The 15,039-nt window shown below is 36.9% G+C and overlaps 2 protein-coding genes, 5 non-coding genes and 1 pseudogene across 7 annotated transcripts; 1 reads left to right on the top strand and 7 right to left on the bottom strand.

Moving 5' to 3' along the window:
• Window positions 1-1,817: 1,817 nt before the first annotated feature.
• LOC127132398 (60S ribosomal protein L18-2) lies at window positions 1,818-4,388 on the bottom strand. Its single transcript, XM_051061349.1, has 5 exons — window positions 4,235-4,388; window positions 4,033-4,122; window positions 2,529-2,657; window positions 2,243-2,425; window positions 1,818-2,128 (listed from the first exon to the last, which is right to left on the bottom strand). Exons 1-5 carry the CDS (start codon window positions 4,235-4,237, stop codon window positions 1,970-1,972), a joined length of 564 nt encoding a protein of 187 aa, XP_050917306.1. The 5' UTR covers window positions 4,238-4,388; the 3' UTR covers window positions 1,818-1,969.
• LOC127134269 (small nucleolar RNA snoR53Y) lies at window positions 2,814-2,891 on the bottom strand. Its single transcript, XR_007808021.1, has one exon. It is a non-coding gene; the product is annotated as a small nucleolar RNA snoR53Y (small nucleolar RNA).
• Window positions 3,121-3,213, bottom strand: LOC127134257 (small nucleolar RNA snoR69Y). Its single transcript, XR_007808010.1, has one exon. It is a non-coding gene; the product is annotated as a small nucleolar RNA snoR69Y (small nucleolar RNA).
• On the bottom strand, window positions 3,360-3,454 carry LOC127134258 (small nucleolar RNA snoR69Y). The gene has a single exon (XR_007808011.1). It is a non-coding gene; the product is annotated as a small nucleolar RNA snoR69Y (small nucleolar RNA).
• LOC127134261 (small nucleolar RNA snoR69Y) lies at window positions 3,593-3,688 on the bottom strand. The gene has a single exon (XR_007808014.1). It is a non-coding gene; the product is annotated as a small nucleolar RNA snoR69Y (small nucleolar RNA).
• On the bottom strand, window positions 3,842-3,934 carry LOC127134259 (small nucleolar RNA snoR69Y). Its single transcript, XR_007808012.1, has one exon. It is a non-coding gene; the product is annotated as a small nucleolar RNA snoR69Y (small nucleolar RNA).
• Window positions 4,389-8,252: 3,864 nt separating the features above from the next.
• On the bottom strand, window positions 8,253-8,352 carry LOC127133742 (uncharacterized; annotated as a pseudogene).
• Window positions 8,353-9,324: 972 nt separating this feature from the next.
• LOC127132397 (uncharacterized) lies at window positions 9,325-9,996 on the top strand (the record flags this gene model as incomplete). Its single annotated transcript, XM_051061347.1, has 2 exons — window positions 9,325-9,465; window positions 9,511-9,996. Coding segments are annotated over 2 exons (627 nt in total), but the record flags the coding sequence as incomplete, so codon positions are not given.
• Between the last annotated feature and the right edge of the window lie 5,043 nt (window positions 9,997-15,039).

The raw sequence follows: 15,039 nt of genomic DNA, 5'->3' as shown, positions 1-15,039 counted from the left end.
GCAAAAATGACTTTCTTACAGGTCAATAATGGCATAAAGGGACGAAGTGGTGCTTCATAAGTCTTATATGACATATTCATTCATCAAGAATCGTATGATCCACTCCGCACCATCAACGGTTGAGATCTCATTGAATAAACTATTCAAAGTATTTAAATGCTCTAACGAAAGAGAAATATCATCACTAACTAGAGTAGGGACATGCATCAGTGGTTCCCATCGAAACGTTACTTATTATAAGAAAGAAATTCAATGCACATGTTCCCGAGAGTGATGATGTCCCATCAAATATCTTTACATCTCCACATTTATTGGCCAAACATATACAAGTATTACAAACACTCGTCCTGCAAAGTAGAAACAATGGCTTGGGGAAACTGTTCTTGACCGCCTACAAGGCCCAAAAGGTAAAGGTGCAATAACAAAATAAGATGGAACATTGAAGTGCAAAATATGTAATCTTTTTTTCCTATCTAAGCAGACAATTCCACACACGAGAACCTTGTTTGTCGTCCAGATGAATATGATGGTAAAATGTTATCTACACTTTCTGTTGCTAATATTTTTTTCCTATTTATAAGGGAAAAGCATGTCATTTCTAAGGTATTTAGATCATTTCTCATTCATACATAACTTTTCATTATCATCCTGACTTGAGTGTTAAGGTGATAACCTTGCAGGTCAGTCTCCTCTTCATTGGATCAGAAGTTCATAACCACTACAGCAAACTATGCATTCTCACTTACGAATCAACTTTGATTCCCCTATGGAACATTCCAATGTTTTGGTCGACCTCAAGTCCGTTTCACTACAATGTATTGTCAGTTTAGAAATCAATAAACTTGGGTGTTGTGTATATAAACTACCATTAGGGTTGAGGTATATAGGTGTTTATATAAACTATCATTAACCTTAATTTCTAAGCAATGTGAAACCAAACTATAAGTAATAACCCCTAAATAAAATTAGATGGTTCTAATGTGAAAGAAGAAAGAAAGAACTAATAACCCTCTAAATAATGTGAAAGATGTAAATAATTTTTAATTTTAGTTACTCATGTGATTTTTTCTTTGGAAAAGGAGATTAATCCGTTTGTCCTATTAACATTCAACGTTTATGATTAAATTATTTATTAACAGTGCGATTCAATTAGATTCTTTAACATATACATTTTTCTCACTTCTTTTACATTTTTTTTCCTAGCTTAGTTATTCACTATCTCTTTTTAAAAGAAACACTAAACTATACGGTTGCGTCACATTTCTTCTTGCAATAAAAAAAAACAAAAGTTTTTTGAATTAAATTTATGAAATTTGAAGTAAAAGAACTTGAAAACATGTAGTTTAGTGTTTTCAAGAAACTTGAAAACATGTGTAGTTTAGTGTTTTCAAGAAATCAGTTAAAAATAAAATTAACTGCATATTTATTAAAATTATCTTTAGATAATTATTACATCAAAAATAAAATAAATAAATATAATAAATAATTAATGATATTATAGATAAAAGAAAAACTATTGTATAAAAAACAACAATAATGATTAACTTTTTTATTATATGCAAAAAAAAAATATGTATTTGGTAAGAAAAATTAATTACAACCACCTGTTTTTTTATCAACCATCTAATTTTAACAAAATGTATTTAAGATCATGTTCAAACTTCAGCTCTCAATGTAATCAATAAGATTTATAAATAAAAGTAACGTTATCCTAATATTCATATCTTAAAAAAATGGAAGTTGGCATTTTGTACAGGTCCTTAAAGTTCGAAATGTGGTCCTTAAATATCTCCTAAAAAGGACATACTTCCAAAAACTTGTGAAGAGACAAATAAACTTGACATTTGAGTTATAAAAGTGTATCCTTCACAATAATGAATCTATGTAACAAAATATCTGCAACCCTCAACATTGGATGTTGAAAAAAACAAAAGTTGAAAACCAAAAAAATCAATCGTAAAAAGTTAGCTCAAACCCTAAATCCTCTACTATTCCTTTTTCCTCTAGCCTTCTCAAATTTCCTACCCTTTGCTCTTACGTAAGGTTTTGTATGGCTGTGTGGAACACCAGGAGCCCGACCAAAATGTTTCACTGCTTCCCGGGCATTCTTTGAACCTCTTAGTAGAACCTGCATTAAACATTAAAATTATGTTAATCAGTTCATCAATGAGTTTATCAAATTCCAAATATTGAATAATCATATGAACTGAGACAACATAGAAAACATTATAATCTCTCATACCGTGTTCTGTCCCAGGGGAGCCCTCATGGCAAGTTGATCAAATGTTAGGCATTCACCACCCGCACTTTCAATTCGTGCCCTTGCTGTCTCAGTAAACCTTAGTGCTGTAACTTGAATTGCTGGTACTTCATATTCTCTGATATCATCAGTTACAACACCTACAACAACACCAATTTTGCCCTCCTGTATGGAGAAAACAACAAAAGAAAATAAGATCATAGTGGAATTAATCAACCTAAAAACAAAACAATTTCTGGCATAAACTAATACAGCAACAGCAACAAACCTTCCCCTTCATGGCGGCAATCAACCTTTTCAGAGAAATCGGAGGCTGGTTGACTTTGCTCATGATCAAGCGCTTGAGTACAACAGCATTGAATTTGCTATCAGACCTTCTGACTAGGAAGCGATATAGCTGTAATCGCATGAAATCAGAATCTTAGAAAAATAAAAAACAAAAACATCTAGACAAATAAACATACACAAGTAAATATTATACATCAAGTTTAATAAAAAGCATCGGAGCAGTCAAAAACACTTGATGCCTCTAACAAACAAAGATTAAAGTAATAGTTCCCTCAGTCAATTGATATTAATTATAATCATGACTTATCAGCATTAGCATGGTATAAGTAACATCATTGAGAACCAAAGTCTTAATTAAGAAAAACACATAGCTTTAGGTTGATATCATATATACCATTCTAAGTAAATTGTCGACATCCAAAGAAGTGAAAATAAATTCACAAAAATGCAAACTGTATTTCGAATGAATGTTACAATTATACAGTATTCTCTCCATGAAAATATTAATCCTACTAAGATTTTCAAAAATAGATGTAATCAAACAAGTGAAGGAGATAGGGTGAGAAATGCATCAAGAGGCTCAGACAAATGTGTGTTGGAACTAATTGTATTCCCTGACCTTGAGGCCTCATAGAGCTGGGATCACATTTATCATCATTGTCACAATCATACAAACACATTAAGAAAAATACATTAAGAAAGCTAAGTCCAGATGTGTAATTCACAAAACATAGGAAAACTACCAGTAAGACACAAATTGGAGATCAAATTCAACAATAAAATATATGGATAGCGCAGCAAGTTTATGCCATTAGAGGCTCAGAAAAATATGTGTTGGAACTAATTGTATTCCTTGACCTTAAGTCTCATAGAGCTGGGATCACATTTATCATCATTGTCACTTGATATACAAGCACACATAACAACAAAACAAATCTTTGCTCATATCTATCAAAACAGAATAGTTCTATTAATTTTATAATTAAACATAAAAAAGAAGAAATAACAAGTAATTGTGATAGTTTGACCGTGTAAGAAATGCATTCAGAGACTCAGACAAATGTGTGTTGGAACTAATTTTAGTCCTTGATCTTTCGATCTCATAGAGCTGGGATCACATTTATCATCATTGTCACACAATAATACACACATCAAAGAAACTACATTATGAATTATGAAGACTAAACCCACATATATACTATACAAAAAAAATGTATGAAAAATATGATTAAGATACAAATTGAAAATCAAATTCAACAATAATTATATGGTTAACACATCAGAAACACGCAATTAGAGGCTCAGAAAAATGTGTGTTGGAACTAATTATATTCCTTGACCTAACGGTCTCATAGAGCTGGGATCACATTTATCATCATCGTCATGCGTAGAACATGCTATGTATCTCGAATTTCATACATATAATCAAAATAACGATAATCATCAACAACAGAAAAAGTATATATACAGAAAATGAAATGGACCTTTACTAAGAGCTTGAGGTAGATATCATCGGATTTAGGTGCTGTTCGTTTGGTTTTTTTGCTTTTACCTCCAGCTATAAGATCTATACCCTGTGTATCAAAATCAAATGGAAACTCAGTAAAATAAAAACGAAAACGGAGAGGAAAACGAACGATGATCTCAGTGAAAAGTGAAATTGAAAATTGAGAGTAGAGCAAGCACCATTGTAGCTTAGGGTTCTAGAGGAGCGATATGCTACTTCTTCTGCTGCGAGTCTTGGTATTTAACGGCGTAACAAGAGTATGAAGATGGTCTAGGGTTTTGCACGTAAGGAACTGGGCCTTATGAATTTGTTTTCGGGCTATGAATCAAAAGCCCAAAGCGTCTATCTCAGAAAATTTGACTTCATATGAATGTCTTAAAGAGGATTTCTTAATGCACCTTTGATACTTCTTAGCCATTACGTGAAATCATTTAAATATTTTTAGTTTTCGGAGATGCATCTCCGAAAACACCAATTTCTGAATAAACGTTGAAATATTTCAGAGATGCAGAACAATTTAAAACATTCAATACATCTCACTCAAAAGTCTTTTACAATTGAATTGTACAGAAGATGCATCTCCGTGAATATCCTGATATATATCTCTGAAACGTATCAGGTCAAGTATTTCATGTTATATGTTGTTTATCTGTGTTCAAAGGAAGATTTAAAATATATCGTACAATCGAAAATAAAAATAAAAAATAGACGTACATAATTTCATATGGAGCAAAAACGTCATACAAAAATAAAATACCAATAAATATCAAAAATGTTGTACAGTCGAGATCAATAAAGTATCATATACCTTCTTTAGGTATATCTAGCATGAGCACCCCTGATCTTATCCAACTCCTCATTCACCTCCCCTAAATCAGCCTCAAGATACGCTATCATCATCTCTAGTGCCTCGCCTTTGGTCATCCTCCAATGATCTAGGAATCTCACCCTTATTAGAAGATGTGGCAAATATGAGACATCTCACCATGCTGGATATGAAATGATGAGGTTTCCGAGTGTCATCTATCCACGAATACATTAAGCATCTCGTAGTTGACTGTAGTATAATCGGTCATACACAAGTCCTTCAGGCCAAATAAGGACAAAATTGACTAAAACCTATCCTTATTTGGCTAAGGCAACGCAACAATCTTCCTTTTGTGGTTAAGAAACTTTTACGGATCACGCTCTTGAAACTTGTCAGATATTAAAGTTAACGTAAAAATAAATAAATAATCCAACTAAGGCTACCTCTTCATCCCATATATGTCTGGAAGTATGGTTTGGATACATAGGCAGTTAAGACAAATCAATTGGACCACCTTCTAAAACCTTTGGCTCAGCATCCGTAACAGCCTCAACCTCTAGAGGTGACACTAGATCAGCATCATCATCAATAGGAGGTGGAATTGGATTAACAACATCATAAGTTGGAGGTGGGATGGAAGGTGGTACTGGATCAACAACATCATTAGTATGAGGTGGCACTGGTGAAACCTGACGCCTGTGGGAGGATGGGGAAATGATACATCAGATGGTGAATCATGTCTTTTATAGGAAAAATAAGACGAAGTGGCATGAGGAGATGTATGAGCCCCAAAAGTAGACAGTTATGCCTGACCAGAGGGACTTTGAGCCTCTGGAACCTGTTGGCTCTTCTCTCACGGAACAGATGCATGTTGAGCACCCTGCCATGTCTCAGTCTATCGTGTTTATCATCTATTATGCATGTAAGTTAAAGCAAGGCAGAGCATTGATAACACGAAATTATATCGCTTTTTAAGACTTAATTCAATTAAATTATTTTATCATTTACACTAATTTATCCCATTTTATCAGATATTATGCAGTATTTCTCTTCTATTTATATCAGGTACCCATTTTGAAGCAAAAGTGAAAAAGGGAAGAAAAGGAGGTGTAAAAAGCAACAAAAAGGAGAGAAAAGGAACCAAAGGCCAAAGCCCAGCCCAAAGCGCACAAGTCACCAATGCTGTGCCTGTGACGGACGTCACAGGACGCGTGACGAGCGTCACGCGAAGGAGCCTTGTGACGGACGTCACACATAGCGTGACGAGCGTCACGCAACCCCACTACCTTTGTGGCGCAAGTATCGCCCTCAGAAGGACTTGAAGAATAACGTTAAGGAATTGGTCTCCTATATGCACGCCGTGGATATAGCCACGCTGAAGAAGGAGAGAAACGGAATGCTGCTACCAAGGCCATTATAAATAGCCGTCTCACAAACCAAAAGTTACACAGTTTTTGCACGCTCAGTTTTGCGGAAGCTCTGCCAAATTTATTTTTTCACGCCTTTGCTTATTTTTCTTCCTTTCCAGCATCGTCCATTTTATTTATTTTATTTTGCAAGCTTTGTTTTCTTTTTCCCTTGCAATTTATTTTCCCCCGTTCTTAGCTTTTAGATATTTTTCGCGTAGTAGTTTCTACACCGGAAACTACTGGGCAACTTTATACCGGATTTAACCTTACGTTATATTCGAGTTTTTTTTATTTCCTTGATTTAATTTACTGTTTAATTGAAGAATCGAAGAACAAATCCTACCGGCTTGTGGTGGAGTGTTCAAGACCATTGTATTACGCATTCAGGTTCTTTAATTGTTATTTAATTTTTATGCTTTATTCTATTGTTTATTTGCATTGCCTGCCTGAAATGAGTCTGTGTATGCATGATATTAATTATTATTTAGTAAGCATGTCTGGCTAATTTGCCTAGGTATCGGTATGTAAAGTAAGCAGAAAGAGGGATCAAAACTAAGTCGGTCTATTCAAACTTAAAATTAGAATCAATCTTTTTACGGTCTTAACTTACAGGTTTAATAACAAGATTTTTTACAAAGGTAAAAGACATAAAGAAGTTGAAACCAACAGAGCGAGAGTTTGAGGTTTTAACTGGACAGTGTAAGTTAGTCATTAAATCTATCTCAGGGCGAGAGCAAGTTTTAGAATTAATTAAATTCTGACCTTTTTCCAAAAAGTATTTTTAAAGATTGAATGTGAGGACGAGAGTTAAGCATTTAGATTTAATTGTATAACCTAAGTCAACAGAGCGAAAGTTTGAGATAAGGGTGTTTAAAACGGTCAGTATTTTCTTAAAAAGAGTTTCTGCAACTTTATTGTTTTCAAAATATGATTTTTGACTTAATTATAAGTGACAGCAACATTAACATAAGATCATGGTTTCTTCAACAGAGCGAGAGTTTGAGATAAAACCTTTAACCAATAAAGTTAGTCGAAACGATTTATTTTAAAACCGAGAGACCGACAAGGAATTGATTCCCTAGTTTTGACGAACCACATACCGATATCCGTTTTATTAATATTTAATCTAGATATTAGTTTAGCTCTTAGCTCCCTTTTCCCCAAACAATCAAACATTTTCACCTTAGATTTACGTAGTAACCTTAGATAACGGTACATCGATTCATAAGTCCCTGTGGGATCGATATCTTTTAAAACTACGCGATAGAACTGTGCACTTGCAGTTTGTATCCCATTCTCGACTCGCACAGTCGAGCGATCAAGTTTTTGGCGCCGTTGCCGGGGACTTTTATTCAATCGATATCGTAACTCTTCCGTTACGCTGTAGAGACTAAGGTTTCTTTTTCCTTCTATTCTTTCTTTCGTTGATTTGTATGCCACGCACTCGCTCTCAAGGCGAACCGCTCTATTTACGAATCAACGATATCGAACTATATCTCCGAGTCTTACGACGAATTCGGGAATATCGTGCTGAAAACAATCTCCCTCCTATAAACCTTCCTGATATCAAAAACATTTTTCCTTCTTTAACCGAGATGGCAGAACCAGCTCGTGCTCTTAGAGATTACGCCGCTCCATCGCAAGATGAACCGCATTCAAGTATTGCTCCGCCCGCAATCGAAGCAAACAACTTTGAACTTAAACCTTCACTGCTGCAGGCTGTGCAACAGAACCAATTCTCTGGAAATCTTACCGAAGATCCAAACCTTCATTTATCCGTATTTGTTCAATATGCTGATACTGTTAAAGCTAATGGTGTCACTTCAGAGGCAATTCGACTTCGTCTTTTTCCTTTCTCATTAAGAGATAGCGCTAGAAGATGGCTTCAATCTCTACCTTCCAACTCAGTCACCACATGGAACGAGTTGAAGAAAGTTTTCCTTGCCCGATATTTTCCGCCAAGCAAAACAGCTATGTTAAGAGCCCAGATAAACGGATTTAAACAGAAAGACAACGAGTCTCTTTTCGAAGCATGGGAAAGATACAAAGACATGATGAGACTTTGCCCACACCATGGTTTGGAAGACTGGTTAGTAATTCACACATTTTATAATGGTCTCTTATACAATACAAGGTTAACAATAGACGCCGCTGCAGGTGGTGCATTAATGAACAAACCTTATGCTGATGCTTACCAGCTTATCGAGAGCATGGCCCAAAACCACTATCAGTGGGGAACCGAACGAACAACAGTGGAAAAACCTCAACCGAAAACTGGCATGTACGAGATAAGTAACCTTGATCACGTCAATGCAAAAGTGGATGCTTTGGTCCAGAAGATTGAAAGTTTAAATGTATCACCACCAACCGCCGTGGTTGCTATAGCTCAGAATTGCGAGGTCTGTGGAATCCAAGGCCACACTCCTGCGGAATGTCAACTCTTGACTGGAATCCAAACAGAGCAAGTAAACTATGCTCAAGGAAGCCCCTATTCGAATACCTATAACCCAAATTGGAAGAATCATCCAAACTTTTCATATAAGAGTAATAATGCTTTATACGCACCTGGACAGTCTCCGAATCAAACCCCATCTATACCTCCGGGGTACCAGAAACCAAATCCTAACAATAATACCCCTAGAAAATCCAACTTGGAAATCATGATGGAAAACTTTATAGCTTCCCAACAACAAACCAATAAAGATTTCTTAAACCAGAACATACACACTGGCGAACAACTTAAACAACTAGCAAGCAAAGTAGATGCCTTGGCTACCCATAACAAAATGTTAGAAACCCAAATATCTCAAGTAGCTCAACAACAAGCACCTACTGCTGCACCAACTGGTACATTCCCTGGACAGCCCCAACCTAATCCGAGAAGCCAAGCTCATGCAATTATATTAAGAAGTGGAACGGAAGTGGAAGGACCGTCTGATCCAAGGATAGAAAACCAAGCCCTAAGAAATCTACTGAGGAAAGTGAACCTAAGGAAAAGGAAGAGAGTAATAAGGATACCCTAGAAAAGAAGGAACCTTATGTACCTCCACCACCTTACAAACCACCTATACCTTACCCTCAAAGGCTTGTTAAAACCAAAGATGTAGGTCAATTTAGAAAATTTGTTGATCTCCTTAAGCAATTAAACGTTACAATTCCATTTACCGAAGCTATTACGCAGATGCCCTCATATGCTAAATTCTTAAAAGAAATTCTTTCTAATAAAAGGAAACTTGAGGATAGTGAAACCGTTACACTCCCTGCCGAATGTAGCGCTATAATCCAAAACATGCCCCCTAAACTCAAGGATCCAGGTAGCTTCTCTATACCCTGTCACATAGGAAAATTTGTCATCGACAAAGCCTTATGCGATTTAGGAGCCGGAATTAGCGTTATGCCTTTATCCATATGTAAGAGACTGGAAATGGGAGAATTAAGACCGACCAAGATGTCTGTACAACTAGCAGATCGTTCCATCAAATATCCTGTAGGAATCCTTGAGAACGTTCCCGTACGCATAGGTCAGTTTTACATTCCCACTGACTTCACAATTATGGATATTAGAGAAGATGATACTACACCTATTATACTAGGAAGACCATTCTTAGCAACTGCCGGTGCAATCATAGACGTAAAACGAGGAAGACTCACCTTCGAAGTAGGTGAAGAGAAAATTGAATTCATTCTTTCCAAATTCTTGAAAGCACCTGCAATAGAAGATACATGTTACTTCATGGATATCATCGATGAATGCATAAAAGAAGCAGAGTCAGGAGAAGACAAATCATCAGACTATCTTTTAGAAGACAAATCTAAACAATGCTTAGCAATAACACCAGATCCTACGCAGTGTCTTAACAAACCAACCCCTGATTTGAAAACACTTCCCAAAATCTGAGATATGAATTCCTAGACTTAGAACTTGAACGACCTGTGATAGTCAATGCAGATCTAGGAAGACTCGAAACAGAAAAACTCCTACATATCTTAAGAAAATATCCAACCGCACTAGGATACCACATAACCGATCTTAAAGGAATAAGCCCTTCTATTTGTATGCATCGCATCATGTTAGAAGAAGACGGTAAAACCTCTAGGGAACACCAGAGAAGACTAAATCCGATCCTAAGTGAGGTAGTAAAGAAAGAAATAACCAAGTTATTAGAAGCAGGTATTATATATCCTATATCTGATAGCAAATGGGTCAGTCCCGTACACGTTGTACCAAAGAAAGGAGGCATAACCGTTATTGAAAACGAAAAAGGAGAAACTATAACTAAACGAATCGAATCGGGATGGAGAATGTGCATTGATTATAGGAAACTAAACAAAGCAACCCGAAAAGATCATTTCCCTTTACCATTCATTGACCAAATGTTAGAACGACTAGCTAAACATTCACATTTCTGTTATTTGGACGGTTATTCAGGCTTCTTTCAAATACCAATTCACCCTGATGACCAAGAAAAGACAACATTCACATGCCCTTTTGGTACCTTCGCGTATAGACGAATGCCGTTTGGTCTGTGTAATGCCCCTGCAACTTTTCAAAGATGCATGATGGCAATTTTCGCCGACTTTCTCGAAAACATCATGGAAGTATTCATGGATGACTTTTCTGTATACGGACAAAGTTTCGAAGAATGCCTTGAAAACCTGGAAAGAGTTCTTGAACGATGTGTAAAAGTAAACTTAGTACTTAATTGGGAAAAGTGCCACTTTATGGTACAAGAAGGAATTGTTTTAGGACACATCATCTCGAACAGAGGAATTGAAGTAGACAAAGCCAAAATAGAGGTAATCGAAAATCTTCAACCCCCAAGAACCGTGAGAGAAGTACGAAGCTTTTTAGGACACGCCGGTTTTCTACCGACGATTCATCAAAGACTTCTCTAAGATAACTAAACCTTTAACCGGACTATTAATGAAAGATGCTGAATTCATATTCGACGATAACTGTTTAAAAGCATTTCAAACTCTTAAACAAGCATTGATCTCCGCACCCATTATGCAGACACCGGACTGGAATGAACCATTCGAAATAATGTGCGATGCCAGTGATTATGCTGTAGGTGCTGTTTTAGGACAAAGAAAGGATAAAAAGCTTCATGTTATATATTACGCTAGCAGAACCCTGGATGAAGCACAGATGAATTATGCCACAACCGAGAAAGAACTCCTAGCAGTAGTATTTGCGCTAGATAAATTTCGTTCTTACTTGGTAGGAGCCAAAATAATAGTTTACACTGATCACGCTGCTATCAGGTACCTTCTAACAAAAAGGATGCTAAACCTAGACTCCTAAGATGGATCTTGTTACTACAAGAATTCGACTTAGAAATCAAGGACAAGAAAGGAACTGAGAACGTAGTAGCAGACCACCTCTCTAGACTTGAGAACCTTAAACCAGAAAGAACATCCATTAATGATGATTTCTCGTATGACAAACTCATAGCTACTTTGGAAGAGAACAACTCCGACATGCAAGTAGAAACCACCTTAGCTATATCTGCCATACCATGGTACGCTGATCTAGTCAATTATTTAGCTGCCGGAATAGTTCCACCTACTTTATCTTACCAGCAGAAGAAAAGATTCTTCCATGACATAAAACACTATTACTGGGATGATCCCTTACTTTTCAAAAGAGGTCCCGATGGTATTTTCCGTCGATGTGTACCCGAAGAAGAGGTAGAAAATATAATCCAACACTGTCACTCCGCGCCTTATGGTGGACACACAAGTACATCCAAGACCTGTTCTAAAATCCTACAAGCTGGCTTTTATTGGCCAACTATATGGAAGGACGTACATGCGGCTATTAAGGAGTGTGACAGATGTCAACGCACGGGAAACATATCTAGACGTGACGAGATGCCACAAAAAGGTATTTTGGAAGTAGAGATTTTTGACGTGTGGGGAATAGACTTCATGGGACCGTTTCCATCCTCCTTCGGTAACAAGTACATACTCGTGGCGGTTGACTACGTATCAAAGTGGATCGAAGCTATAGCTTCTCCAACTAATGACACCCGAGTAGTAACTAGACTCTTTAAAAATATAATATTTCCGAGATTTGGCATCCCAAGGATAGTAGTCAGTGATGGTGGATCGCACTTTATATCCAAGGTACTCGAAAAACTACTACTTAAATATGGAGTGAGACATAGGATAGCAACACCTTACCACCCTCAAACCAGTGGACAAGTGGAAGTATCTAACAGAGAAATCAAGCAAATATTAGAAAAAACGGTCGCCACTTCAAGGAAAGATTGGTCATTGAAAGTACCAGAAGCTTTATGGGCATACCGAACTGCTTATAAAACTCCCATAGGGACGACCCCATTTAAGCTCATTTATGGAAAATCCTGTCACCTCCCGGTAGAATTAGAACACAAAGCCTATTGGGCTATTAGAAATTTAAATTTGAATTATAAACCGCCGGTGAAAAGAGAATCCTTGACATAAACGAACTAGAGGAACTCAGAAGAGACGCCTATGAAAATGCCAAAATCTATAAAGAAAGAACAAAACAATGGCATGATAAGCGTATATCAAGGAAAATCTTCAAGCAAGGCGACGCAGTACTCTTATTTAACTCCAGACTAAATTATTCCCGGGAAACTACGATCCAGATGGTCAGGACCTTTCCATATCACTAAAATCTTTCCCAGTGGAGCGGTAGAAATTAAAGGACAATCTACAGAACCGTTCACCGTAAACGGGCAACGTCTGAAACATTATCACTATGCGGAAACCAACGAGGATTCGCAAATTCTACACTTAGACGAAACGCCCCCAGGACTCATAGACTATATTTAACAGTTTCTTTGTCGAGCTTGCGACATTTAAACAAAGCGCTTAGTGGGAGACAACCCACAAATTAATCTGTTATTTTATTATTTTATTATTATTATCATTTCTCTATTTTTCTCTTAATTATTCTTTTAATTTCTATTTAGTATTCATTATTGATTTATTCAAAAAGAAAAAAATATATCTATATATTATAATAATATTCTATTCTTCTTTCGGCATTTGGCCAAATCCTGACTTAAACTCATGTTTTCTTTTCTCTAGTTAACACTAACCAGATGGGACATTCTGACCGTATGGGTATCAAGTTCAGAGGAATGGCTCAGAAACGAAGGTTTGAAGAACTAGCCACTAGGGAGATGCTACCTAGTTTATATGCTGATGATTGGGCTATGACTGCCCTTGGACTGAGACAGAGTGTCCTGTTTTTGCTGAATCAGATAGGATGGGAGACCTCCCCTATCCTGAGACCTTTCACCACCTACCGGAGGCTCACACTAGAATTCCTTAGTTCATTAATCTATCTACCTAGCCATGGAAAAGGAATTACCAGAGGTTTTATCCAGTTCAGAATGTTCAATATGGAGTACCAATTTAATACTAGAGACTTCACCAACCTTTTGGGTTTTCCTACCTCCTTTGATACATTCACTATAAGCCAGGAAGAACTTCTTGAATATAGAGAGCTTGAACACTTTTGGGGTAAGCTGACTGGAAATGATGAGCCCGAAGAACATGAGTTTCTCTCTGGAAACATACATAACCCGGCTTTTCGCTATTTCCATAAGATCCTGACCCACACTTTATTTGGGAAGAAGCCAAATAGTACTTCAGTTTCACGTGATGAACTCTTCATCATATTTTGTGCTTCCCAGAACCGTCCAGTAAACGGTGCTACTTTTATGTTAGCTAATTTGGACCACCTTATCCAGGATGAGAGAGCACCCATTAGAATAGGCGGCCTGATAACTATGATAGGTAATGCTATTGGACTACGTCAGCCTATGCTTGACCTGAACCCTTTTTGTGGCATTACCACTATGAGTATACCTTTCCTCTTCAACACTATGTTTATAGCAAACATAGGGTCTGATGAGTTTGAGCTTGTTATTGATAACCAGGTTCTCTGCCTATTCACCCTGCCCGATCCTAGGACTAGTGTTCATAACCAAAGGAACTGGCTCTATAACCTGAATGAAACCCCAACTCCTGCTGGATCCACTGAATCCATCCAGGATTATGAGATTTGTGATGACTATGAGCACTATATTGACCATACCTCTCTTGCTGAATCTGACCCTCAGACTCCATCCGGCTACCATGATATTGATCCTCCTCCTCAGCCTGTCCTGACCGAAGAATCAGCCATGCCTGATCTCCGACATCATATGCCAGGAACAGATATTAAAACCGTCATTGAAGCCTTGATGTCAGAACAAAACGCCCTCAGGGAAGATTTCCACAGCTTGAGACTTGCAGTCCTAGAACACATGAGCAGCACGGCAAGTCAGTTACGTATGTTACGGCATCATGTTAACTCTTTTACTCCTCCGGCCAGAGATCCGAAGATAGATGGAATTTAGTTATTTCTTCATTCTAAGTTATTTAGTTTTAGGCTAGATTTTTTTCATTAATGTTATTTGAATTCATGTTTATTTCTATTTCATTTTATTATTTTCCCTTCCTGTAATACATTATGATCCTTTTTATTGAAGCTGTTTAGTTAATTTATTTTGCAATGCCTATTATGCTCTACTGTTATTACTTATTATTATTATTATACAAGCATTATTATTATTATACAAAGCAAGTAAGCATGCATACTAAATTAAGCTACAGACTAAAACGTTCATAAGCAGAATAAAATATTTAATTACGCTACCAAGTGATTCTGTGAAGCGCTACCAAGCCTTTCCAAAGGAAGTGTGACGAGCGTCACACCACCCGTGAC

Source organism: Lathyrus oleraceus, chromosome 3 (assembly GCF_024323335.1).
Source record: "Lathyrus oleraceus cultivar Zhongwan6 chromosome 3, CAAS_Psat_ZW6_1.0, whole genome shotgun sequence".
In the NCBI taxonomy this organism is placed as follows: domain Eukaryota; kingdom Viridiplantae; phylum Streptophyta; class Magnoliopsida; order Fabales; family Fabaceae; genus Lathyrus; species Lathyrus oleraceus.
The sequence above is the reverse complement of the archived record's forward strand: the minus strand, read 5'-3'. Positions and strand labels throughout refer to the sequence as shown.

Excerpts from the sequence above, each read along its gene's own strand:
- LOC127132398 (XM_051061349.1), bottom strand. Across the intron at positions 2,658-4,032 it reads ACCTCAAGCTCTTAGTAAAG|CTATATCGCTTCCTAGTCAG; the intron begins GTCCATTTCATT and ends ATGCGATTACAG. Across the intron at positions 2,426-2,528 it reads TTGCCGCCATGAAGGGGAAG|GAGGGCAAAATTGGTGTTGT; the intron begins GTTTGTTGCTGT and ends TTCTCCATACAG.